This window comes from Plasmodium berghei, assembly GCF_900002375.2.
Source record: "Plasmodium berghei ANKA genome assembly, chromosome: 2".
Classification (NCBI taxonomy): Eukaryota; Apicomplexa; class Aconoidasida; order Haemosporida; family Plasmodiidae; genus Plasmodium; species Plasmodium berghei.
Window position 1 is genome coordinate 70,462 of NC_036160.2, and position 27,015 is coordinate 97,476.

General features: G+C 20.4%; 9 protein-coding genes across 9 annotated transcripts; 5 read left to right on the top strand and 4 right to left on the bottom strand.

The window, feature by feature from the left end:
* Positions 1 to 2,284: 2,284 nt before the first annotated feature.
* On the bottom strand, positions 2,285 to 2,818 carry PBANKA_0201600 (early transcribed membrane protein; the record flags this gene model as incomplete). The annotated part of the gene is made up of 1 exon (XM_034564219.1): positions 2,285 to 2,818. The coding sequence occupies one exon, from the start codon at positions 2,816 to 2,818 to the stop codon at positions 2,285 to 2,287; it is 534 nt and encodes a 177-aa protein (XP_034419742.1).
* Positions 2,819 to 11,704: 8,886 nt separating this feature from the next.
* PBANKA_0201700 (conserved Plasmodium protein, unknown function) lies at positions 11,705 to 11,962 on the bottom strand (the record flags this gene model as incomplete). Its single annotated transcript, XM_034564230.1, has 1 exon — positions 11,705 to 11,962. One exon carries the CDS (start codon positions 11,960 to 11,962, stop codon positions 11,705 to 11,707), a length of 258 nt encoding a protein of 85 aa, XP_034419743.1.
* A 1,342-nt stretch (positions 11,963 to 13,304) lies between these two features.
* PBANKA_0201800 (TatD-like deoxyribonuclease) lies at positions 13,305 to 15,211 on the top strand (the record flags this gene model as incomplete). The annotated part of the gene is made up of 5 exons (XM_034564241.1): positions 13,305 to 13,588; positions 13,678 to 13,778; positions 13,865 to 14,693; positions 14,895 to 14,960; positions 15,169 to 15,211. 5 exons carry the CDS (start codon positions 13,305 to 13,307, stop codon positions 15,209 to 15,211), a joined length of 1,323 nt encoding a protein of 440 aa, XP_034419744.1.
* Positions 15,212 to 15,354: 143 nt separating this feature from the next.
* PBANKA_0201900 (conserved protein, unknown function) lies at positions 15,355 to 15,831 on the top strand (the record flags this gene model as incomplete). The annotated part of the gene is made up of 3 exons (XM_034564252.1): positions 15,355 to 15,411; positions 15,500 to 15,631; positions 15,781 to 15,831. 3 exons carry the CDS (start codon positions 15,355 to 15,357, stop codon positions 15,829 to 15,831), a joined length of 240 nt encoding a protein of 79 aa, XP_034419745.1.
* A 1,028-nt stretch (positions 15,832 to 16,859) lies between these two features.
* PBANKA_0202000 (eukaryotic translation initiation factor 4E, putative) lies at positions 16,860 to 19,317 on the bottom strand (the record flags this gene model as incomplete). The annotated part of the gene is made up of 8 exons (XM_034564263.1): positions 16,860 to 17,125; positions 17,246 to 17,408; positions 17,502 to 17,565; positions 17,665 to 17,795; positions 17,933 to 18,016; positions 18,112 to 18,199; positions 18,282 to 18,406; positions 18,607 to 19,317. The coding sequence occupies 8 exons, from the start codon at positions 19,315 to 19,317 to the stop codon at positions 16,860 to 16,862; spliced, it is 1,632 nt and encodes a 543-aa protein (XP_034419746.1).
* Positions 19,318 to 20,472: 1,155 nt separating this feature from the next.
* On the top strand, positions 20,473 to 20,823 carry PBANKA_0202100 (conserved protein, unknown function; the record flags this gene model as incomplete). The annotated part of the gene is made up of 1 exon (XM_034564274.1): positions 20,473 to 20,823. One exon carries the CDS (start codon positions 20,473 to 20,475, stop codon positions 20,821 to 20,823), a length of 351 nt encoding a protein of 116 aa, XP_034419747.1.
* Positions 20,824 to 21,095: 272 nt separating this feature from the next.
* Positions 21,096 to 21,899, top strand: PBANKA_0202200 (conserved Plasmodium protein, unknown function; the record flags this gene model as incomplete). Its single annotated transcript, XM_034564286.1, has 1 exon — positions 21,096 to 21,899. One exon carries the CDS (start codon positions 21,096 to 21,098, stop codon positions 21,897 to 21,899), a length of 804 nt encoding a protein of 267 aa, XP_034419748.1.
* Positions 21,900 to 22,530: 631 nt separating this feature from the next.
* PBANKA_0202300 (UMP-CMP kinase, putative) lies at positions 22,531 to 24,111 on the top strand (the record flags this gene model as incomplete). Its single annotated transcript, XM_034564297.1, has 5 exons — positions 22,531 to 22,836; positions 22,928 to 23,015; positions 23,096 to 23,185; positions 23,348 to 23,776; positions 23,939 to 24,111. 5 exons carry the CDS (start codon positions 22,531 to 22,533, stop codon positions 24,109 to 24,111), a joined length of 1,086 nt encoding a protein of 361 aa, XP_034419749.1.
* Positions 24,112 to 25,113: 1,002 nt separating this feature from the next.
* Positions 25,114 to 26,736, bottom strand: PBANKA_0202400 (conserved Plasmodium protein, unknown function; the record flags this gene model as incomplete). The annotated part of the gene is made up of 1 exon (XM_034564308.1): positions 25,114 to 26,736. The coding sequence occupies one exon, from the start codon at positions 26,734 to 26,736 to the stop codon at positions 25,114 to 25,116; it is 1,623 nt and encodes a 540-aa protein (XP_034419750.1).
* Between the last annotated feature and the right edge of the window lie 279 nt (positions 26,737 to 27,015).

A 27,015-nucleotide genomic window follows, 5' to 3' on the forward strand; every position in this document is an offset into this window, starting at 1 on the left:
ATAAATTTAATTCTGAAAGTAAAAACGTAAATTTTAAAGTTTAAAAATAAAACTATAAATGTCTATGTAGAACCCAAGAAATATATATTAAAAGCAATTGAGGATGAATAAATTATGATCCAATAATATATATATATATATATATATATTTATGATTGAATAATCATAAAGATCATATTAAAATTTTTGATATTTTATGCATTGCTAAAAGCAATAGAAAAGGAAATAAAAACATAAAATACGTTAAACTAAAAATTAGTTTAGAAATATCTTTATTTAATCCTTTATTATTTTTATATAATATATACGTTTCTTAAAAGGAAGGTGCTATCATTTACGATAGTACTAACATAAAATGTTTCTCATCATATATAAATGTATTTTTTTTTCAAAGAATGCCCATTTCACAAAAGTATTTTTTAGGGGCCTATACGTGATTGTTTTTGAGTATAAGGCAATAAAAGTTTGGTATACCACCATATTAAATATTTTTCTTAATAGATTTATTATATATTTTAATTGCTATATCCCTTATTATTTTTGCAGAATGCGTTAGGCATTAATAATTATGCCAAATAATGTAAAATCATTTTATGTCCATTAATTAATAATATTTGTTATTTCCAATAAAATACATTTCCTTAAATTTTCAGCATTTCTTAGTGTATGTTTAGACGGAATTAGTTTAATATAATGGTAAATAGTGATTACTAAATAAATAATAATAACAGCATTAATTATATATATAAACAAACAGTCAATAAGTAATGTTATAATGAATTAAAATTAAAATAATGTAGTAATATTATTATAATATTGTTATAATTGAATAAAATGCTAATGTAACAGTTACACATATAACCTAATGGACTATTTTATTACTTAGTTTATATATATACTGCAAGTATACCTATTCAGTCTGGATTATTTCCTGTTTTTTATTCATTTCATTTTTTATAGCCAATGTATAATTTATTTACTAATTTAAAGTATGTTTTTAAATTACAAACTAATAAAAAATATATATAATGCATACAACGCATACTTACTTTCGTCTTTTGTGTGTTTATATATATTAGGAGTGTTTTTAAGTAAATATTATTTAAAATAGAAGAAAATATAATAAAAGATTAAAAATATTCGACAGTTTAATGTATTAAAACCTTTAACAAATAAAAATTAGCAACCATAAAATTTTACAAAAAATATACTTTTCACATATTAAGAATTATATATTCCTGTTGCATATATAGTCGCACGCGTGAAAATTTTATAAAATTTTGCAATTTTATAATTAAATTTATTTAATTATTTTAATATTCTTCTGATTTATCTATTAAAATACCTCAATACATGCAAATTATAATTTGATTGCAAAAATATATTCAATATGCATCATATCATCATTTAAATTTAAATTTATTCATTAGTCATAAAGATAAGAATTAGTTTTTGAATCATTAGAATATATTAATATTCCTCACATAAATTAAAAGCATGACTCTTTAACATAAACATCGAAAACCGAAAGCAAATAAAAATGCCTATAACAACATCCTGACGTATGATGCATGTATTTCCCCAATGCAAACTTAGTTACAGAGTTGCACACACTGCATAGGACCTAATTAAAATAGAATCCTTATGTAATATTTCCACCTTAAAATTAAAGACAATACATAAAATTGGTTTTATACATTTTATTTTTTCATGTGACCAAAGTTCCAATTTTATTATCACATTGCATAATAAATATATTAAATATGATTGTCGTAAAAACGTTCGAGTTTTTATTATTCACTCAGTAAATCATAAATATAATGCGACATGTTCATATTCATAATGAATAACACTCTACATTATCATGAAAAAAATTACATATATATAATATACATTATATGCAATCAGTTTATTCTCACAAAATATTTTATGAACTGATAAAATCTTAAATATAAAATTAGAACTAAATGCTAAAGCATGAAAATTAAACTTCTAAAAGGCTTTGTTGCATATGTATAATTTGTAATTTTTCTCTCTGTAATTTTTTATAATTATAAAAAAATGTAAAATAAAATAACCCATATAATACAATTTTAAAGGTGCCATTTTGCATACGGATGTGAATTTAAGAAGTTCAACTGTATTTTTATAACATTTGATCCATTATATATAATTGGAAGTAAAATAGCTAATGACTGCAATTCATCTGGTTCGGATATATAATATTAGTTTAACTGGTCACATATACCTTAAACTTAAAATATATTATATTTTATATTACGGATTAATTTGTGTTTTCAATATCTTCGGTGTTCTCAGGAATTGGTAAATCAAGCGCGGGTTGTTCGTTAGATTCTTCAGAAGCACGTGTATTATCGTCAGTAGATGGAATAGATGGTTCATCTTCATTTGGGGTATTCAAGTTTTTCTTTGTATATATGCCATAACCTAATGCGCTTGCAACTGCTATTGCTACAACAGCTGATATTGCTGAAATTAACAATGGTTTATTTTTATTTTTTGCACATATTTTGTCATTAACTTTTGCTATATCTTTATTTTCAACTGGTGCACCATTTGTTTTTTCTGGAGCTGGTACATGGTTAGCTCTTGTAGCTACATTTGATGTTTCTGCGGTTTGTTCAATCGAGTTACCACTTACAGTTGGTGATTGAGCATTACCACTTGAATTAGGAATATTAGGAATATTAGGAATTTTAGTATTACCGGTGCTTGCATCACATAATGAAGGTGATGGTAAAAAACAAACGGAAAGGAGAAAAACAAAAAAAAGTGCACTTACTTTAGGGACTTTCATTTTTTAATTGGAAAAAAATAAAAATATATTATTTCAAATTCTTTAATATGATTAAAACGTTTAATGGTAATAATAAATACCACAAATTATGTTAAAGGCAAAATATAGTTTAAATTTTAAAAAATAAATAAAATATAAAAAGCCTAAAAATATTTAATATAAAATGTTACTATTTATTATAAATTAGTTTATGAAAAAAATTTATGTTTTTTCAAAGTATAATATTTATAAAAAAATAAAAATATATAATAAAACTTTTTTTAATAATATATTAATATTTTTTTATTGCTTTTGAGTTCTTTGATATTATTTTTTTTTTCATAATAAATCTTTAGTTATTACTTTATCATCTAAAATCGCTTGCTATTACTTGGAAACTATTATATAAAAATTATTAAAAGCGTTGGAAGGGGTGAATTTCAAATAAATTTTTTTTTTTTCTATATATAAACGAAGTGCAGTATAATTATTATATCGTAACGACACTTTTACCTTAATATAAATTTCTTTGCTTTATTTCAGCAAATATTTATTAATCAATGCATTGACAATTGAATTGGGAGAGAAAGAAGAGAACAAAAATAACTTAAATTATTTATACATTTTTTTCGCTATTATTAAAACATTCAAAAAATTTTGAAAAGTAATGTTTCTAAAATATACCCATAATTTTTCTATTATCAACATATTTTAAATAATATTTTAGTATATACTAAAACTACAATTTTATATTTTAGTTATAATTTTTCTTAAATGCTCTTAAAAAATTACTAATATATGGAAAATTATAGAATCACTCTTTGCACCCACGCATCATTATTAGCGATATTTTTTGCATGTATAGCTCCATTATAATATTTTTACTCAAAGCTATAATAAATAATATTATTTCCTTTTCTTCTTTTTTAAATAATTTGGTTCATAACCCAAAGTTAGCTTATACATTAATTTTACCTATTTATAATTTTTTTTTCAAGCATTATATGTAAAATTTTAGCTTTAAATATGCTATAATATTTATTTATGTATTATTATATTAATTACAAATTTTTTAATATATAAGAGTGAATATATTATTATTTGTATTTAAAGGTATGTGTTATTTTTGCACGAAAACACATTTTAATTTTTAACTCATAAATAAAATATAACTACACACGAAAATAATATTATTTGTTTAAAGACATCTTTCATTCAACTTTCTTAAGCCTTAATTTAGTTTTTAAGCTAAAGGCATAATTGCAATTTTACGATATATTAAAAATTAATATGCAATAAAATTTTTTTAATTATACAATTTTTTACTTTATATTTCCTTATCTAATTGAAGCAATGCATAAAAATAAAATGCAAACAGCTTAATGCTATGTATTAATAAAACACATTAATATATATAATGCCGAGCAAATAATATTAAAACATATATATACACTCCAACATTATATCATATTGCATATATGCAATTATCAATAGACACCATAAAGGTACTTTTAGTACCCTTAAAATTACTAACATAATTGAAAAGAGTCAATGTATATAATATGAATAGTACAAATATAAAAACACGTTTGCATTTATAAGTAACCTATTTTATATTACACTTTCATTTTAAAGGTTATATTTCGACATATAAATGTGTATATAAGCAATTTGCATTAACACATTTACCTTGAATTATGTAAAAAACATATGGTGTATTTTCAAAATCTATATATCCCTAAAAACATAACAAATTATAATATATTTTTCTTATAAAAGTACAATGATTTGTAATCATACACCTACTATATACCCCACAATATTTTCAAAAATTTAGTGTCATACTATTATAGTATTAACTTAAAAATGTATAATTATTACTAAAATTAGTATACTTAAAAAATGCGCACAGAATATATAAGAGAATAATTGAATTATATAAAACAAGCATTATATGTATATGTTATTATGGCATCATGGAAACATGGTACCTGGTTTTACACTTTCATAACTATGTAAATATTTATTGTGGCAGCTTTTATATTAATAATGAGGAATATATATCCTCAAATTTGATATATTAATTTACTATATATGACATTTAAGATTACTACTTTAAATATGATAATGTAATATTTTCTTTTAATTCTAGTGTTTCTAATATTAAAAAATTAATGCCAATAAAATAGCAAAGAAAATGAGTGCGTGCATGTGCATATATATACGTATAATGAACATAGATTTTCATGTGGATAAATTTATATAAGAACTATATAATTTTTACAAATTACACAAAAATAAAAATGCATAGAGGAAAAAATAATAATTTTTTATGTTTCCATCAATATAGACAACTTTAAAAAATATAACTAAATAAATACTTTAATGGCATGATGCATCTATACAAAATCAAACATAATCTATAATTTTTAAATAATGTACCATGCTTACGAAATTTAAATAAGCGCATTACTCATATCGATCCATGTATTTATATCATTTTTATCTTTGTTTTATTCGAAGTATTTCATTCTGGATTGATTTTCATTGATTACTTTTTCTATTTATAACATAAATACCATTATTTACTTAAAACATGCTTAAGGAATTTATAGATTTCTTGATTTTTTTATATAATATAGAATGATTTCATTAAAAAAATAAATATATAATTTAAAAACACATTTTTTCGAATGAAATGTGTATTCATCCATATACATTCTTTCATTTTTTAAACTACAGATATCAACGCTTTTTATAGACAGTTATTATCTTCATAACAATTTTTGCCTAATGAATGCATCTCAAAATTAGCACCTAATTTATTTAGATAAAGGGATATATAACAATAAGCAAGCTCTAATTTTTATTTATATAATGAATATTTTTTTTATTATAGTTTCTTTCATTAAGATATTCTAGAAATGTTTTAATCTTCAAGTATATTTCTTTCTCAACACCAAATTATTGTATAATATGTAAATTTACAAGAAAACGTTTATGATAATCAAATTTACATATAATTTCACTCTACATATAAATTGATTATTTACTTTAAAAAATATTTGAAGGGGCATAATAGAACACTTAATATAAATCTATAAACATGATATAAAAAAGGGGGATAATCATGTAAAGTCTATCCAAGATACACTACTCAGTAATAAACACATTAATAAAAACATTTATGTAATGTAAGTTATTATTGAAATATATATACAATATATGGTAGATTATGGTTAAATTGTCTATGTACGTCTTTTTTCGATGATTCACGATTTTATAAATTATAAACATTTGATCTTACGAATTTTTGAACATTTGTACTCAGTTGTCTGTTAATAATGTATTAAATTCCATTTTAGTATTTGTTTATATTTTTCCTTTATTAAATTCTATATCAATGAGATTATATGAAAAATTTTTATTTTATTTTTTAACATATTACATTCTACATAGTTGCAAAGTGCCATATTTATCTATCATCACAATAAATATTGTGTGATATATATTAAATTCATTATAAAAGTTATTTTCAATAATCTATTAATACATATACACAAAATACAATTTTATAATTTATATTACATTGAGTATAATTAATAGTGCATATCAAAGTATTATGTATTTTTGCATTTACAGATAAAATAAATAGCACACTTCTTTAAGATGCATGAGTTTTTCTTCTAAATAATTAAAATATATTTTTATTTGTATAATTTTTTTAAATGCACATAATACCATAGTAAAGTATTTTTTTAATGTATTATTGATTCGGGTACTATTTTATTTAGACACGTTTTATGTAGAAAATAATTGCTTTTTTTTCAATATGTTCATAGCAACAAGCTTTAAAGTCTAACTAAAATAAATAAATATTAGTATAATCAGAAAAACAGTTCGAAGATATTAAACAAATTTGAAAGGGACGTAACAAATTAACTTAAAGAATGAGTAGAATACTTAAAGATACTATTTTATATAATAATAAGATGCATAATGAAACAAAGGTAATTATTAAATTACAAAAATTATGTTTTTAAAAATAAATCATTAATCTATTATTGTTTATTTATATTACTGTTTGTTATGCTTTTATAATTTACATAGTTTTTCATTAAATTAGTTTTTTACACAAAAATATATATAAATTTTTATATAATATTTTTCTCAGTTTATTCGGCTAACATATAATTGTTTTTCTCTAATTCTTATATGGCATCTATTATTTTAATACTTAGTATCTTTGTGATCTGAATATTATATAAGAAAACTTATATATTATGTTATTTTTTTTACCCTAATTATCCTAGTTTAAATTATATATTTTTGAGGTGGCGATATTTCAATAAATGACAAATAATGCAAATTATATTTTTTCCATTACACATATATCAATACAATACTTCAATAAAATATATATTTAATATGATAATAGCGCGATATAATAATATTTCATTTTTTTAGTGATACAATTAGATTTTTACTACATATATTCAAATTAGACAATATTTTGTAAATGTCTTCAAATATTTTTTTGCATATTCTATCTCAATCCATAAATGAAACAAGTAGAATGATTGAAATTGTTTTTATCTAGATCGAATAAATGATATAGCTATTTGTATGATGTTTATAGGAACTGATATTTAATTTATTAAACATCGTTAAAGTTTCTCTTATAAAATATGATTGCTTTTTGTATTATTTCACCTACTAACCATATTGTCATTAATGTCTTCAATTATATTTTGACAGAATATTTATAAATTATTCCAGTTAATGCTAATAAAATTACTTTTATAATTGTAAAAAATGATAATTGTTAAAACAAAACAGTGATATTATGTAAGTGTTATATATATACCAAAGATAATGTGAAATACATAGAAAAATATATTTTAGTCGAATTAAGAGTTATAATTTTTACTTTATTAAGTTAAAGATGCTTCTCTTATAATATTGATACTATACCTAATATATAACTGGATTTTTTTTATTTTACAAATATATATAAAAAATATACTTTTTGTTATCAATCAAACTGTCTTATTTATTTCGTATGAAAATGTTTAATATAAAAAACACAATAAGCAATATATTGATAAAATAAATTCGATACATATTTTTAAAGAAAGTCTATTGAAAAATATTGAATATACTAAAAGTTATATACTGTCTTTATATATAACCTGATTATTACATTTTAGTGATCCATACAGTTATTTAATTATTCAATAAAATTGTTAAAAATTATGTTATAATTCATGCTACTAAAAATATATGTTAATAATTTAATAGAACATAATATATTTCAAATAACAATAAAGTATTGGATTAAACAAGCACACAAAATATTAATTATAAGGTTGGTATAAATAATAATTTTATTATCTTTGGAATAATATAAATAGCATAATATTTTATTAATATAATTTTTATATATTAATAATTATAATTAATCATTTATTAACAAATTAATTAAAAATAAATAATATAATAAATATATTAATTATAACATTATTATTAAATTATTATAATTAAAGAAATATATTAAATTAATTAATATTAATTGTATAACACAATATTAATTTAATCAAAATTAAATAATATTAATTATTATTTTATTTAATTTATTATATATTATAATTAAAATTGTAAAAATATTATTAATTATGTATAATAAATATATATATTTTTATTTAATGTTTTAATTTTATATATAATTAATTGTATCTAAATAAATATATAATAATTAATTTAATTAAAACAACTAAATAAATAAATATTATTAAAAATAATAAATTAATTATATAAAATTAAAATATTAAATAAAAATATATATGTATTATACACAATTAATAATATTTTAATAAAATTAATTAATTGTATTTAAATAATATATATATATTTCTTAATTAAATTAAATAAATTATATTTATTTTAAATTAAATAATAATTAAATAAATAAATTGTATTATATAACATTTTTAATTAAAATAAATTAGTTATATATTTTTTTAATTAAATGATATAAATAAATATATAATTTTAATTAAATAATATATAATACAATTAATTAATTAATTTATATTATTATTTAATTAAAATTATATATTTATTTATTACTTTTAAATTATATTATTATTTAATTTAAAATAATATAATTTATTTAATTAATTAAGAAATTTATATACTGATTTATTTATTTTATAAAAATGTTATATAATACAATTAATTTATTTAATTATTATTTAATTTAAAATAAATATAATTTATTTAATTTAATTAAGAAATTTATATAATTGATTTATATTATTTAATTAATTAATCGGTTATCTATATAAATAAATATATAATTTTTTATATAATTAAATTATAAATGTTTATTGTATTTTTATTTATTTATAATATTATAATTATTGATTAATAAATTATTTTATATTTTTAATTATATTTGTATTATAATAATACATCCTTTTCGCTTAATTATAAAAATAAATAACATTATTTTTACTTTAATAATAAAACTCATAAAATATTCTCATATTTATATAATAGATTATCCGGAAAATAAATTTTTATGGTATTATTTTGGCTTTATTGTCCATATATAAATTATGTGTCTTTTATTAAGCAGACACATAAATATAGTTTTTTATTAAAGCGGAAATTGAATTTAATATTCAAAAATTTATATGCTACATATATAGTTAAGAATATTTTATTTTAATGTTTCACAAAGCTATTGTATCTTAATATATCAAAAGTACATTTTAATCATTAGGCATATTATCTACTTCAATTAATGTCTTATATTATGTATAATATGTTTATTGAAATGTGCAATTTTAATGTTTTATAAGGTATAATGGAATATGTATGCTCAAAAATCAAAAGTGTTATATGGATACTGATATAATTATAACCGTAATCCAATGTACTCTTATTTTCTATATATATTGTCCTTTTTGGAATATTAATAATAAACATTGCTTTCCTATCATGATATATAAGTTTGTTACCAAATTTTCTGGATGAACATATATATTAGTGATTATTGTTTTAATATTCCACCATCTACTTTTTGTTTTTTATAAATATATATTCAAAAATGTTATTATAAGCACCATTTCTAGGATAATAAATAAATATCGAAATTTTTAGTATTATTAGAATTTCTACATGTTAAAAGTTGTCTACTCGTATACTTTAGAATACATCCACATAAAAATATATGTTCATATTAAATATCATAGATATAATAAATTACAATTAAGATATACCTACATAGACAAATGCTTTGTATTTATTTATCATATATTTTATGATGAATCATTAATCACAACATTGTAAATTTATTATTAAAATTAAACATAATAAAATTCTTATATATGCATAATTATTTATATAATTGCACAAAGCACCACGTATCTCATATTTCTTAATATACATATAACTATACTAAATATTGTATTAAAATAAATTATCAATATATTGAGAAAATATCCCTATTATATATTCGTATTCTAAAAGATGACATAATAAAAAACATTCAATTATGAAGACAACAAAATAAAAATAGTTTATTAAAACTATACCTAAGTTTCAGCATACATCTTTATTATTAATAATAACTTTTTATATTGATCACGCCTTTATTGAATTAAATGAAGCTAATATAATTATTACAATTACACGCATTTTGACAACTATTATAAATTCGTTTTCTATAAAAGCGAAACATGTATAAAATAATGAATTTTAAGAACGCAGACATCTTTTATCATGTTTAACTATATGTATTAAAGTTTTAAATTAATTATTGATGATCATGTTTCAACCTAAAAATTCATTTATATAAATATACATTCGATTAATTAAAACTTTAAATAAGAAACCAAATCAAAATTAGACGTATCCATTTGATAAGTTTGCATGCATTTATATATTCAAAACATTTTACACATCTTTTATATTTATTTATATTTTTGAGGGTGAAGTCAAAAAATAATTTATCCTTTCGTGTAATGATAAGTTGCGTGATAATTCATAATTACATGGTAAATTTTTTTATAAGATACTTTTTATTATTCTTATCAATGACGAAAAACTTAGAAATTTAATCTTCCTCAATTAAGTAGCTATGCTCCAAGACTTTTGTAAGTGTTTTCAATATTTCATTTTAATTACAAATACCAACAAATTTTTAAATAAATTATACATTCATATACACATATTTGTCAAGACATAATACATTCACCATGTTACATATATTTTTTTAAGAAAAATCAAGACAATAAATAATACCAAGTTTTTTAAAAATATAACATTTTTCATTACTTTTTAATATTATTCTATGCGATGAAATGTAATATAAAGCATCCATTAAAAATGATTTTATATATATATTTGAGTTGTGTTCTTTGTATGTATCACATGTAAATGTTTGTAGAAATATATGCTTATATTTAAAAAATAAAATAAAATAAAAATGATACAAAATGTAAGTTTAAATGTTCATTAACATATTTCATAATTTGGTAGCAAACGAAATGATCCACCCAAAAAAATAACCATATTTACAGTTATTAACTAGTTTCTAATAACTTATCTGTTTTATACTGTTAAAACGGGCATATATATATAAATAGTATAGACAAAGTGATAATGTAATTTAAGGGAATTGTACATAAATATCTATTATTTTTATTGATATTGTTAAACCTCCATAATCGATTCTCAAATTCATAAAAATTATTGCATTTTATATTAAAGTTATAATTTTTCATGAATTTTATTATAGCATAAAATATGCATAAACTATGTTTCCTTTTTTCATTGCAAGTGCTATTTTAGTATTTTTTTTGCTAATAAACATTTCCTAATTTTTAACTTAGAGGTATTCTATAACCGTCTATTATTATTTTTCCATGAATAATCTCCTTGTATGTTGCTGCTGGATTTTGTTTTCAATTCATCTCCATTTTCTAATTTTATAGTATCTATTTCACCATTTAATAATTTCCGGATCGCTTTGGCTGCATTTTCTGTTCCATTAAAATTTTTATTATCCTCATTATTATAACTGGATGCTATGGTAAACAATAAAGCGAATATAAGGATAATACATAACGTATATGAATACTTTGGAAAATGCATCATTTTTATATAATTTTAAAAAATTGTTATATAAACGAATGTTGAAAATTGAAACATAAAATAGGTTATACGTTTTTTGAAATGAAAATAATTTATAAAATATAATTAACAATTTGAAAATAAATTTACGATTGTTTAAAAAGACAATAATAATTCAAATATATTTTTTAAATAAAATAAATTAAACAATATAACCTTCTTTGTTTTTTGCTAGCTAGATAGCTAAATATATTTTGAGAAATATTTATAAAAAAAAATGTTTTAAAAACGTAGATAGCTATAACACTTGTGTTTGTTTTTAATATAGCTAGCTTACAATTAAGTATCATACTATTGTATTGGACAAAACGCTAAAATTGTAACTTAAAGTATTATGAATAATTTAGTTAAGCTTTGTAATCGAAAAAAAATAATCAAAAAGACAATTATGTTTTTTATTGAATATAAGAACAAGAATAAGATATCTTAATTTATTCATTAAAGGTAGAAAGGTTTGATATATTTAAAATTAACACCTAAAAAACAATGTACATAATTATTACAGTATTTAAAACGATTTTATAAAAATTAATAAGGGTTCATATAATATAATTTGTAGAAGAAAGTAAATATTTTCTCTTAAAGAGAAAATGTATACACATAGTTATAGGAATACATCCTTATAATATTTTTTATGAAATATATTGTACTATTATCTTGTTACACCCCGTATAAATTAATAGATTAGTATGCATCATCACTTAACAGTATAATTATATATATATATATATATATATTAGTTATGATGTTCTGTTCGATTATAATTGTAGAGGGTCTAAAGGCTGACAAACTTCAGGAATAATAAGAGGGGATAATTTTAAAAAAATATACTCCAAAAATAAAATATTGTAAATGTAGAAAGTTTAAAGCATTCATGCATCTCAATATAATACAAATAGTCACATCAAATGCGAATTAACAATATGAATGACTAGAGGAATTCGTATTTTATTATATTAGAGCAAACCAATTCTATTGCGTTATAAATGTAATTTTTTAAAAATATTCATTACACCCTCAAAAAAAATATGTTTTAAAAGTGGTTGAGAAAACATTAATTTGTATTTTCAAAAAAATTATACATCTTAGTATATTCAGGGCTATTTTGAGTATTAACAAAAAATATATAGATAATATTTAATTTGCATAATATTTATTTTATTATATACATATATATTACAAAAAAAAAATATATACATAACATTTTTAAAATAATTCCTATTAAAATACATTTTGTTTAGCATGTATTATTCTCTTTTTCTATATAGGCACAAAATAAATGTATATTATATGTAACAACAAAAATATGAAATTAATTTTTTACTCTATAAAATGTGTTATTATTTTGTGGTATATATCTGAGATTTTTATAAAAGCTAATGTTGTTAAAATATTTAAAAATATAAGATACTTTATATATGTTAAAAACAATAAAACGTTTAAAATAAAAACAAAAATTATCTTACATAATACAAAGACTATAAAAATGAGTGAAATGGAACATTCGTTTATCGATATAGGATCAAATTTAGCAGATAAAATGTTCGACGGAATATACAATAAGAAAAAACATGAAAATGATTTAAAATAGTAAGAAGTTTTAAATACATAAATTAGACATTTGGATATATAAATGTATACATAATAGTCACCTCATAAAACATGTATATATTTTTCAGTGTTTTGAATAGAGCCAAGTATAATAATGTAGAGAAAATCATAATAACATGTACATGCATCGAAGATATTGATAAATCTTTAAACATTTGCGAAACATATGGTTTGTTTTTATATTATTTATAGTAGACAATTCATTTCTTATATTTCAAATATATACTACATATATGTCATGTTTTTCCCATGTAGACCCTAAAGGGGAATTTCTTTTTTTAACTGCCGGAGTTCATCCTACAAATTCCTATGAATTCATCGATAAAAATAAAATTAAGGAAAATGATATGATAGCAAAAAATGAATTTGAAGAATTTTTAAAATATTGTAAAAATGAATCCAATAAACAAGAACTTATTAACTTGGAATGTGACACAAAAAATCAGGGTCTAAAAGTAGACAAAAATACATTAAATGGTGATTTATATATTCCTGGATTTTTGTATAATGAACAAGACCAAAATTATTTAGATAAATTAAAAGAAAAAATAGAAAAGCATAGCAATAGAATTGTATGTATCGGAGAAATGGGGCTAGATTTTGATAGATTACACTTTTGTCCCAAATATATTCAAATTAAATATTTTATATACCAATTAAAATTAGTTCAAATGTTTAAATTACCAATCTTTTTACACATGAGAAATTGCTCAGATACATTTTTTGAAATATTAGAAAAATATAAACCTTTAATTGAACAAGTTGGCGGAGTTATTCATAGTTTTACAGATAAAGAAGAAATTATTCAAAAAATAACAAATTACAAAAACTTATATATAGGAGTAAATGGCTGTTCTTTAAAAACACTTGAAAATATTAATGCCGTTAAAAAAATACCAATGGATCTTTTATTATTAGAAACAGATGCTCCTTGGTGTTCTATAAAAAAAACACATGCTTCATACCATTATATTAAGGACAAATATGAAAAAAGAAATTACACAAACTTAAAGAAAGTTAAAAATATACTTCAATGTGATGATACTATTATATTTAAGGATAGGAACGAGCCATATAATATTGTGTAATTTTTTTTAGTTATTTATATTAAAATATCATATAGAGTTATACACATTTTATATGATTATCAAATATATACACCGTTATTTCTCTATATATTTCATTGCATCTCTATTTTAATTTATTTAATTTCAATCGAATTATATTTATATATAACATATTTAAAACAATTAATTTATTTTGAAAAAAAATATTTTTTTTGCAGAGATATAGCCGAAATAACATATAAAATAAAGGGAGAAAACATGTCATTTAATTCATTTTGCCAAAAGTAAGAATAGTCTCCAAATTTTTTCTATGCGTATATTACATTATAATAGAATATTATTTCCATATTTGATTAATAATGTATGCAAGTTTTTATATTCATCATTCTTATGTTATTATTTTTTTATTTTACTATTTATTTAATTTTAAATATAGTTGTGTATATACATATGAACATAATTCATTTATGTATTTTGTTGCTTTTTGTAAAGGGTACGATGCAATACAGTAAAACTATTTAAAAAATTAAGGTAAATTTTTTTAGCAAATCATAAATACATTAACTTATATTCAAAAAAAAAACACGAAACAATTTTGTTGACTGATATAAATAACAAAGACCATAAAAGCAAGCAAAGAAAGAGCACAATAAATCGTTTAAGTGTATAATACATATTATGGAAAACCCGAAAAAAAATGATTCAAAGGATTTAGTAAAGGCACATTTTGAAGCGGTAAGTTTTAAAATATACATTTTCACAATGTTTTCCCTTAACTTATAGTTTTAATATTTCATACAAATTATATTTTTTTCAAAAATAGATTGAAGAATGTAAGGATAAAAAAGAAAAATATGTGAGATGTTTCAACAATTGGTATAGAAACAATTTCCTTAAAGGCGATTTAACACAAGCTTGTGATGACTATTATGAGGACTATCAGATATGCATAATAGTAAACAAATATTATTAAAGTCGAATATTCAATATATATAAATACATACATATACATTTTGTTATATACTGTACGCGATTTCTACACATTGTACAGCTCTAAACAACTATTAATGCGATTCATATTTTATTATATTTATTTTTTTATAGAATGATTTGAATAAAAAGGGTTTAGGCCATTTGCGTGATTTGAACAAGTAAACATATCATCACGCCCACGTATACATGCACACATATATATATATATTATGTACACACACAACATAGAATGTACATATAACACATGAATGATAAACTATTCAATTTTGTAAACATTTTACTATTTGTTAATAGATGAGCATAGCCATCTTTAACAACTTCAAAAATATAAACATGTAAAAAAACAAATATATAAACCAAGATATGATATAATGATAATATTAATATGTAATTTAACATTCACCAGGCAATATATATATAAATGAATATAAAAATTAACATATAAAAATTTTATGAAAACATTAAAAATATACAATATATAATTTTATACACATTTTAAAAGTATAAAACACATTAAATGAACACATAAAAGACAATAAAAATATGTAAAAACGGAAATAAGGTGTAATTGTATATTCCCTTCACATAATTGTAAAATTATATGTAGGTATAGATTGAATTGAAGGCATCGGATTTTTATGAGAATTTTTATATTTATATAATATATATAGAAAATATATTTTGTAATTTCGTCCAAATATTAATTTTTATTGAATAAATTTGTTATGTTAAAATATATTTTTTTTAAATTAAATTTTTTATAATGTAAAAATGGTGGGAAAATTTTAAATATAAGCTTCCCCTTTTTTTGTTGTCTCATTTTTTTATTTGCAAATATCTATTCCTTTACATAAACTCAATTATAATAATTTTACTTTTATTTTTTGAACAAATTTCGAACAAATATATTTTACAAACTTCCAAATTTATATCATTTCAAAATTTTTTAATATCTTAATAGTATATATATTCCACTAAATAAATATATATACACACATATATTCACTTCTATTCTAATTTATCAAACTATAGGAAACGATCATTTGTTCGGTTTAAATCGAGTTCCCTTCACAAATAAATATTATTTATATAATTCATTTTTTCTTTTTCAAAAATGAGCTAAAAGTATATTATTAAAATATTCACATTTTAATATATACATACTACCCCTTAAATTCCCTGTTAAAACATCATATTTTTTTTTTCTTTTCTGTAAAGGTTATTCCATTCGTTTGACTGTTTACAAATTTATTTTCAATATATATATCCGGTGTCATAAAGTTTACATTTTCAGCATTAATTGGTAAATTGTAGTTGTATATATATTCTGGATAACCGTTATGATAATAATTGGGTATATTTAAAGGATAGTATAAATATGGATTATTACCCATATTCTGGTTATATAAATAGTATAAGTTCATGTCTATATTTTTTTTGTATATATTGTGATTTCCTAAAAAAGTGAAAAGAGATATAAATTAATACATTCAAAAATATCATCATCCTCTTTGTATATATACATATTTTATCACATATTTATGTCTACAAAAAATTAATAAAAATATATAAATACCTAATAAATTATAAGGTGGGAAATTTATAATATGCCCATATGGTTTTATTTTATTCAATTTTTCTCTTTTGGAGGAATATTCTGATGATTTATTTTTAATATATTTTTTTCCCTTTTCAGTTTTATCCTTTATGTTGGCATTTTTCCTGTTAAAATATGTGTTCTTAAAGTAAAAAAAAAAAATATATATATATACAATATATATATGAACATGTTCATTAAATTTTTTCATATATGTAATTTTTTTTAGCTATACGGATAGTATTTTTATAACAAAGGACACGTTTAAGTGTAAATCTAGCAATTCGCTTAATCGCTTCCTACAAATATTATAACAAAAAAAAGTTCATTCATAAAATGTGGGATATGTGGATGTACATACATATAATTAAATATATATTTGCTCATTTTTGAATTACGTTAAAATGTTTTTTAAATAGTTGGAATAATTTTTCATCCATATTTTGAAGAATATTTCATTTTCCCTTATACACAATTGTATACCAGAAAGATCTACTAAATTAAATTTTTCTCCGATTGATAAAAGGACCTAATAATAAACAAGTTTTATAAAAAATTTGGAAAATTTTAAAATATGTTTATTATATTATTAATTATATACAACCTTATGTATGTACATATCAAGAAAGGCTTAGTTATATATCCATTCGACTAATATATTTTTACCATTTTTTCCCATATTAAATCAGCAATATTATTTTTGAAATTGTTTGCATCCTTTATAATACAAATAAACCCGTTAGAATATTCCTACAATTATTAAAAATATTTTGCACACACATATTTATGTTAATATTTTTTTTTTTTCCTTGTATGTTCAGGCATTTTATCTCATAAATTTTTACTTCATAGAGAGGCTTAAAACTTTGCTTGAAAAGATAAATATTGTAATACTCCTTAATAGAAGACGGAGATTTCATATACTTGTAATTTCTGGAAAGTGCGCAAAAATATGTATCAATGGTTGTATTGGAATGGTGCATTTTTTTTAACTTAAATTTTTTTTTTTTTTTACTTGTAAAATTTCTCTATCGTATTGAAGGGCTCCAAAGTTGTCAAATTGCTCATGTATTGATCATAGGATTTTCGGTTGTCTTTATCAAATGAAAACGCCCAGGAATTTTGCAAGTATTTTTTATTCTGAAAAAATAAAGAAATAATACACACATAAATTATAATATATCATATAAAAACAATCAGCATTTTACATAAATACACTCAAAATTATGCACATGAATATTTGCACATTCTATGATCACATGTATAACTTCGTTTCACATTCCAATTTAATTAGCTTTTTTTTATTTGCTTAAATTCAAAATTATTATTTCATAGTTTACTTTGTTCTTTGTTTTTTTATTTCCTCCCTTTTTTGAATTTATTTTATTTTTTTTCTTAGTATTAATCTCATTATTTTCCAAATTGGTTGAAATATTTTCTCCCTCGTTATTTTGTTTTTTGTTTTTATCACCATTAACATTGTTTTCACTTTTTTTATGGATGTCATTTTTGTCCTTTTCAAATTCGAGGTTATTATTATTATTATTACTTGCTCCGCTAGTTTTGTCTGATTTATTGTCATTTTTTTTTTTTGAATTATCTTTATATTTTTTCTTAACTTCGGCATCGTTATATTCAATTAATTTCTCACTATTTATATAACTACTATTACTAGTGATATTAGTGCTATCAATACTAATATTGCTCATTAATGTTTCGTTAACTTTATCATCGCATTGGTCTTTTCCAATACACTCTATTTTGTTTGTTTTTTTTTTATTTGACAAACTTGTATCGCTTTGGCTATTTCCGCTTAAATCACACTTGTCATTACCAGTATTCAAATTTTCTTGAATGCAATTATTATCTCCTTTTGTATTTTTTTTTTTATTCTTAAAAAATAATTTTGTTTTTATTCTACTATTTTTGATATCTTCATTATTTGGAGTACTATTAATTTCGATGTTGCTACACAAATCGATATTTTTATTTTCATCTTTTTCAACCTCAATATAATTTATATCGTTAATACATTCCGAATTTTTCGTCATTTTTTTAGATCATAAATAATAGTATATAGTTAAATTGGACTACTATATATATATAAGTATACATAATGTGAATTATGTTTTTTTTGTGGTGTATCTTAAGTAAAACTCATATACAAATAAACAACATTATATTAAGAATTTTGAAAAAATAATTTGTTAAAAGATATTTTATTTTTATTATAAAAGATTTTTTTTTTTGTTGTTTTCACTAACACAAATATAGAGTTAAAAATACGCATAAATAATAGATGTTAATAATGTAAAATATAGAATTAATTATATGTACATATAGTAAAAGGGAAATTGTTAAATGACTATGTAATAAACATATAGAGAAAAAGCTGATAAATGTGTTTAAAATACGAATAAAATATAAAAGTTGTCAGTTTATTTCAAATAATATACATATAACTATCTTGTTTCATTTCGTATGAACAAATTAAATAAATATATATGAATTTTTCTTATATAAATATTATGTAGAAAATGTATTTCTTATATGTGTAATGCAAAAACTGTGTTTTACCACATTTTAATAAACATTTAATTTAAAAGATTTCCAAATACAAATAACAAAATAATATACATAATATAATAATGGTTGAATGGAAATAAAAAATCCCAAACAAAAAAAATATTATTTTTTAACATATAGAAAAATATATTTATATAAAATGAGCGTATACTATATTTTTTAAATACATAACCATTACTATATTACCATTTTTTACTATATACCAATGACATAGTATATTAAGTGAAAAAAAAAAAATACTTCAAATAAAAATTTATTTATGCACTTAATATAAATTTCCCTTTTTTATTGAAAAAATGTATAATAAGAAATATTATATAAGTAATAATAAAATAAAGAATAACAGAGATGTTCTTTATATCCTAGCAATTATTTAACTATTATCCACTTTTATAATTTTATTTAATTTTGCCAAACTATGATTTATACCTTTTTAATACATTAAAACAATAAATTACAAAATGATGTTGCACAACATTAAAGAAATTATAAATTTATTTGTACTTAATTTTTAAATATATACTATAACACATATTATACACGAAATAAAAGTGTACATATAATATATGTGAACAAAATTTAATAATATGTATACTGATATATAGTTGTTTAAATGCAAAATGCTTTTTAAAGGGAATAAAACACTGAATGATTTCCCTTATCATATGTGTTGGTTTGGTTTGAAACCAGACTTAAAAAATTTAACTAATAGCAATTTTAACTTTAGTTGCTTAGAGGAAATATATTTATTTCGTTTTTCAAATATTAACAGTTTTAATTTATTAAATTTAAATCATTCAAGTAATAATTATGTAAATGTATGGTTTGATAATCTGGATAATCTCATTAAATGCTTTAAAATTAAATATTCCTCAAATAAATCTAAAATTTATTTATATCAACAATACTTTGATAAAAAATACACAATTAATGATGTTTTCACGTACAAAAACCCTCAACAATTTTATTAACCTTTTTATATAAACTTAGTTTGTACATGCATAATTGTGTATTTTTTTTTTTTACATATCTAGCTATTTTAACATTTTTTTGGGGGTGTCGAAAATAATCATACACACGTTTCTATATCATTACATGGTTTAAGTTACACCTATTCAATTTTTTAAACCTACATATTTTTATATATATTTCCTTGTTATACTATTCTTACTATTTTATTGCTTATTATTTTATTTTTGTTGTAACATTTTTAACATGCCCAAGTAAGGTAATATGGATCAAAATGTATGAACAAATCAAGTTATTGGATGTACAGGAATTAAAACTTCTTTTAATAGAAGAATACAATGAATATATCAAGTTAGTTAAAACTGTGGAATTATATCACCAAAAAATGCAACTAAATTGGTTCAAATTTCATTTATTTTATGAACACGCTGAAAATAATATTCCGAAATATTACTCAACAAATAGAAAAACCAAAAATCAAGTTAATAAAAAGACAAATAACATGAACAATAATCTATGTAATATTAGCGATGGTCCCATTACCATTTGTAAAGGAAAAAAAAAAAAAAAACTATCGGGAGGTTATTCAAACTATAAAAGTATTGAAGAAGACTTAAAATTTATTCATAAACGAGAAAAAAATAATGAATGTTACTATTTCAAGGCATATAATAATGATAAACCACATTCCCTCATTTTACATTTTTTAAGGGATATCCCCAATTCTGTTGAATTGTATATAAATATTAAAATAAAAAATTTGAATAAATTAAAAAATGGTGTACTAATGCAATTAAATAATTTTTGTAAAATACAAATAAATAAAATTTATTTTCTTATAATATTATGTGAAATCAAATTAAATAACTCACATTTATGTCAAAAAATGGAAACACACAATAAAAGTATTATACATAAAAACATAAAAAATATAGTTATCTTTTGTAAAAAAATTATACATGAAGTTACGAAAAATATGATTCCTTTCTTTTTTTTATTTAATTTATTTTCAACACCTGATTATTTTAAATATCACTTTGAATATTTCAATAATCTAATTCGCATGCTGGACGTGTAACAATCTGGAAATACACACGAGTTCGGATATTGAATAAGTGTATATATACATAATATTACAATTATTCCATTTATTTATTTTTATGTCTATTTTAACGATTTTTATATTGATATTACTGTGTTTCGACAAAGATCACGATTATATAAAATAAATACCTATAAAAATTAAATATATCTAAAATTAAAATAATATATATGTATTTTTTTTTATTTTAATATATGCTTTATTCCCATTTTATTATTTTCTATTTATTGTTATTTTTTAGTTTATATTATTATTTATTTTGTTTCTACATTTTTTTTCAAATATTTGTATACAAAATTTCCCTTCATAAATTTAACCCCCTTTCGGAAGTGTTCATATATTCCATACAAATAGTTTTTTTTTTTTTAATATGTTCGCTGCGTTATTTATAAACATTTTTTTTCTTTATAAAAAACATAAGAAATATTATCTGTAACTATATTTATGTTTTTATATATTTCTATATTATACTATTTATAACATTTTTAAAATAACATCTTTTAAGTGGAAAGATGAAAAAATAAAGAAAACATTTGATGTTTTTTTTTCTTATTTTTGTTGTTTAACATTGAAGCGAAAGAATATGTATCATTATTTATAAAACTATATGAATATAAAGAAAATATTCATAAAATTTTTTTTTATGGTAACAGTAGTTTTTTCGCATTTTATAACTAAAAATATATGTTATTCAAATAAAAAAAAATATATTTTTTTTCTAAATAGAACAAATGCTCATAATAATAGTATAGTGTACACTTTAAAAAATACACATTGGAAAAATAATATAAGGAGGGTTAAACATTTCAATAAGCTCTTCTTTGAAAAAAAATTATTTTACATCAACAAAAGTGTAGAACGAATATTCTTTGCAAATAACATTTTTAGAATGGATATGCATCAGCCTTTTGTGGTAAGCATAGATAAAATTCTCCAAAAAATAATTGTAATGGACTAATCATTTTATTTTATTATTATTTTTTTTTTTTTTCTCATTTATAAAGATTTTCATGCTTGGGGGCCCTGGTAGTGGGAAAGGAACACAATGCAAACTAATTCAAGAAAACTTCAATTTTATTCACATCAGTGCAGGTTATTTCTAGTCACTATATTCCATATAATTTTCATACATACAGCCAAATATTATGATATTGCTTATTATTTTTATTTAGGTGATTGCCTACGAGAATATTTAATAAAATGCGAAAAAAATGAAACAGATTCAAAATACAAAGAAATTGTAGAAGATTCTATAAAGAATGGTTATTGAAATAAAATACAATTCATTTTTTTTTTTTTATGTACATAATTGTTATAGTTCCCAAGATATTAATATTGTTCTAATTTCCTTTATATGTATAAAATGGTTCCAATAACTTACATTCAAAATTAAAAAAAATATATTTTACATTTTGTTGTTTTAGGAAAAATTGCACCTGCAGAAATAACTATAGAACTAATGAAACATAAAATGAAAGACGAAATTAATAGAATGAAAAAAAATGAAGAAAAATGTGATAATGAAGATGTAGAAAAATTAAATAGTTTTTCATTTAATTTATTAGATGAAAAAATAAATTTAGAAAATACTAATATTGATGAAAATAGTGATAATTTAAAATATGAAAATAATATATATGAAAATAATTATGTATTGGATATATTAAAAAAAAATAAAACACTAAAAAAAGCAAAATATAAATTTATAATTGATGGATTTCCAAGAAATTACAATAACCTTGATGGATGGATAAATATTATTAAGAATTATGCATATGTTCATTTATGTATATTTCTTTATTGTGATGAAGAACATATGATTAAAAGGTGTATAAACCGTGGACTAATTAGCGGTATTTTATTCTATATAAAAATATTCCTATATTTTAAAATATATTTGTGAATATTTCTGCATATCCCATGTTTTATTACTTCAAAATTATGCATACATAATATATACACCCATAATACATGCATACATACATATATTTTTCTTTCCCATTTAAACTTTCCAGGACGAGTAGACGACAATATAAATACTCTAAAGAAAAGATTTGAAATACACAATAAAGGTTGTATTCCTATAATAAATTTATTTTTAAGCGAAAACAAATGCATTTTTATTAATGCAAATAAGACTATTGAAGGTGTGTGGGCCGATATAAAATATGTTTTTGAAAATATGTAAAAATAGCAAATACGAATTAAATGCATACATTTTTATTTTATTCGTTTTATTTTTAGCAATTACAAATGTGATACATTTATGAAACTCAACTTTTTATTTATTATATGATATATTTTTTACTGTCTTTAATTTTTATTATTATTTATATCCCAATTCTCACTTATTATAATCGTGTTTTAAAAACAGTTTTGATATTTTAAGGATTTGTTCACGCAAATTTACTCCTTTTATGTATATATATATATATATATATTTTTTTTTTATTTGATTAAACATATACATATGTTCATTATATAATTGTTTATAAATATTTTTTACTTTTTTAATAACAAATTATAATATTAAGTTTTTTTTTTTTTGCTTTATTTAATAATAAATGCATAAAAAATATATATAAAAGAAATTCGGGAATATACATGTAAAGAAAATAATAAGACACAACGTTGTGAAAAAAAAAAATGAGAAAGAATACGGAAAAATTATTTGCATTTTTAAAACTGGAAAAATAGATGATCATATATATTCCTCTCCTTTTATAATTTTTTTTTTTGTCAAACTTCTAAAAAAGGAAATACTAATGGACGGAAAAATTATTACTCCACCATTAAATGTTACGCACACAAATAAAAACAACTGAAAATATGAAACAAGAAAAAAAATTATATAAAACAACTTTTTACATCCACATATGTATACTCAAACATATGTTCATAACTGTTTCATATAAAATAAATGTTATGAATACAAAAGATCAAGGTAAATGATAAATTGAATTTTATATAAAGGGGAGAGAACAGAAAAAGTTGCATATATACATATATGTAAAACTGTATTATTATAACTACATTATGTCTTACAATGTAGTAATACTTTCCTTCATTCTACAGAATGAGGGTATATATAAATTACTAGCCAAATAATTAAAATTTCTGCGAATTTTTTATGACTTGTTCATATTTTTTTCCTTTTCCATTTTTTCTCAAATTTACACACATTTTCATCTCACTGATTCATGGAAAACGCTTGCTCATAAAACTTTTGCCCAGCTTTGTTTGTCTCTCGCCAGTGATATAAAAAATTTTTAAAAAGTTCTGTTCGTTGATCATGATTTAAATTCAAATAGTTATCAACTTGCTCATTTATTTCTTCATCGGAATTAATTATAAACGGATTATTTTCCTGGTTAGTTATATTTGATTGACTAAAAAGGCTAGTCCTATTTTTTAGTCCATTCTCTAATTCATCAATTTTACAATGTAATAATGTTTTATCACTTAATAAAACGTTTTTTTCATTTTCGATTTTAGAATTTTCTAATCTTAATACATCAATTTGATTAACTAAAGAAATATTCTCATTATTTAACAATTCAATTTGTTTTCTCAAATCATTTATTTCTTTATTAAGTTCAAATTCATTTTGTGCAATTTTTCGTAATTGCTGATTTTCATTAATAACTTTATTCATTTCCATTTCTAAATCATTATTTAAGTCTACTAATGTTTGAACATTTTTATTTAAATTAGTTATTGTTCCCTCTGAGCAGTTTTTAACTCTATTAAATTTCTCATCATAAGCATTTATAATATTTCTTAATTCTTCGATTTTTATATGACTATTTTTTTCCCTTTTTAAAGTTTCTTTTAATAATTCTGAAACTTTATTATAACTAATTCGAATCTTGTTTATTTCTTCAGTACTTTTTTTTCGGCTTCTTTTTAAACACTCACAATAACTTAGTAATTCTTGAAGTAAATAAACTATATCTTTTTTGTTTTCTGTGAAATATTTGGAAGAAATACTTAAATATTCTAAATTGTTTTCGCTATTTATATGACCATTCATATTATTATTTATTATCCCATTTTTTGGAAAAAAATTCATATTAATTATACTTGATTGGCTTAAATTATTATTAGGAATTACCCCATTTTCGTTTCCCTCTACACTTACACGATTTTCATTCGTCAACGATTTATTAATAACATTGCTTATATGACTGCTAACATTATTAACGCTAGTAATATTATTATTACTATTATTACAGGATTCGCTAGCACATGTACTACTTCTTGTTTGATTACTGTTGCTCTTATTTATTAATCCATAACTTAGCCCATCAAACAATCCTCTGGTTGCTACTCCATTATATATATCAGTCCCCACTCTACTACTTAAGCGGCTTATATCATAATTATCTGAATTATTGTTTTTCATTTGGACACAATTATAATCATTATTCATGGGATTAATCATACAATTTGAGTTCACAGTACTAATATGTTTACTATTACTATTATTATTATTATTCCCAGTATTGTCATTATTATTATTACTAATTCGTGGGGATTTGGTATTAAATGTGAGGATAGTATCTTTTCCTTTTTTTAATGTACTTGTAATAAAATTAGCATTTTTTCGTACATTATCATCATCATACCCATTCTTGTGATAATTTATATTATTGTTTAAAACTTCAACCTCGTTTATATTTTGTATCACCTTATTTTCAATATCCTTTTTTTCATTATTTATATTTGTTCCACTTTTTTTGGGCGCAAAAAGTATAGCTTGTTTCATATGAATATAATTTTTTTTAATGCTGCTATTATTATATACGTCCATATTATTACAACTATTACTATTTTTGTACTTTCACAATTTGGTAATACTTTTCGTCGTATCACTCCAGTTGCCAAATGAGTCTTTCATGAGTAATGAACTAAAAGTTATTACTTAAATTATATTTTTCTTTATTTATTATACATACATATATTATATATATTTTTTTTTTTCATTTCCTGTTTCTTTTATCTTATTAATTAATTTATTTATTATTTTATCTAATTAATGCGTATTCTTCAATATATATATATTTTTTTTTATCATATACATACATTATAT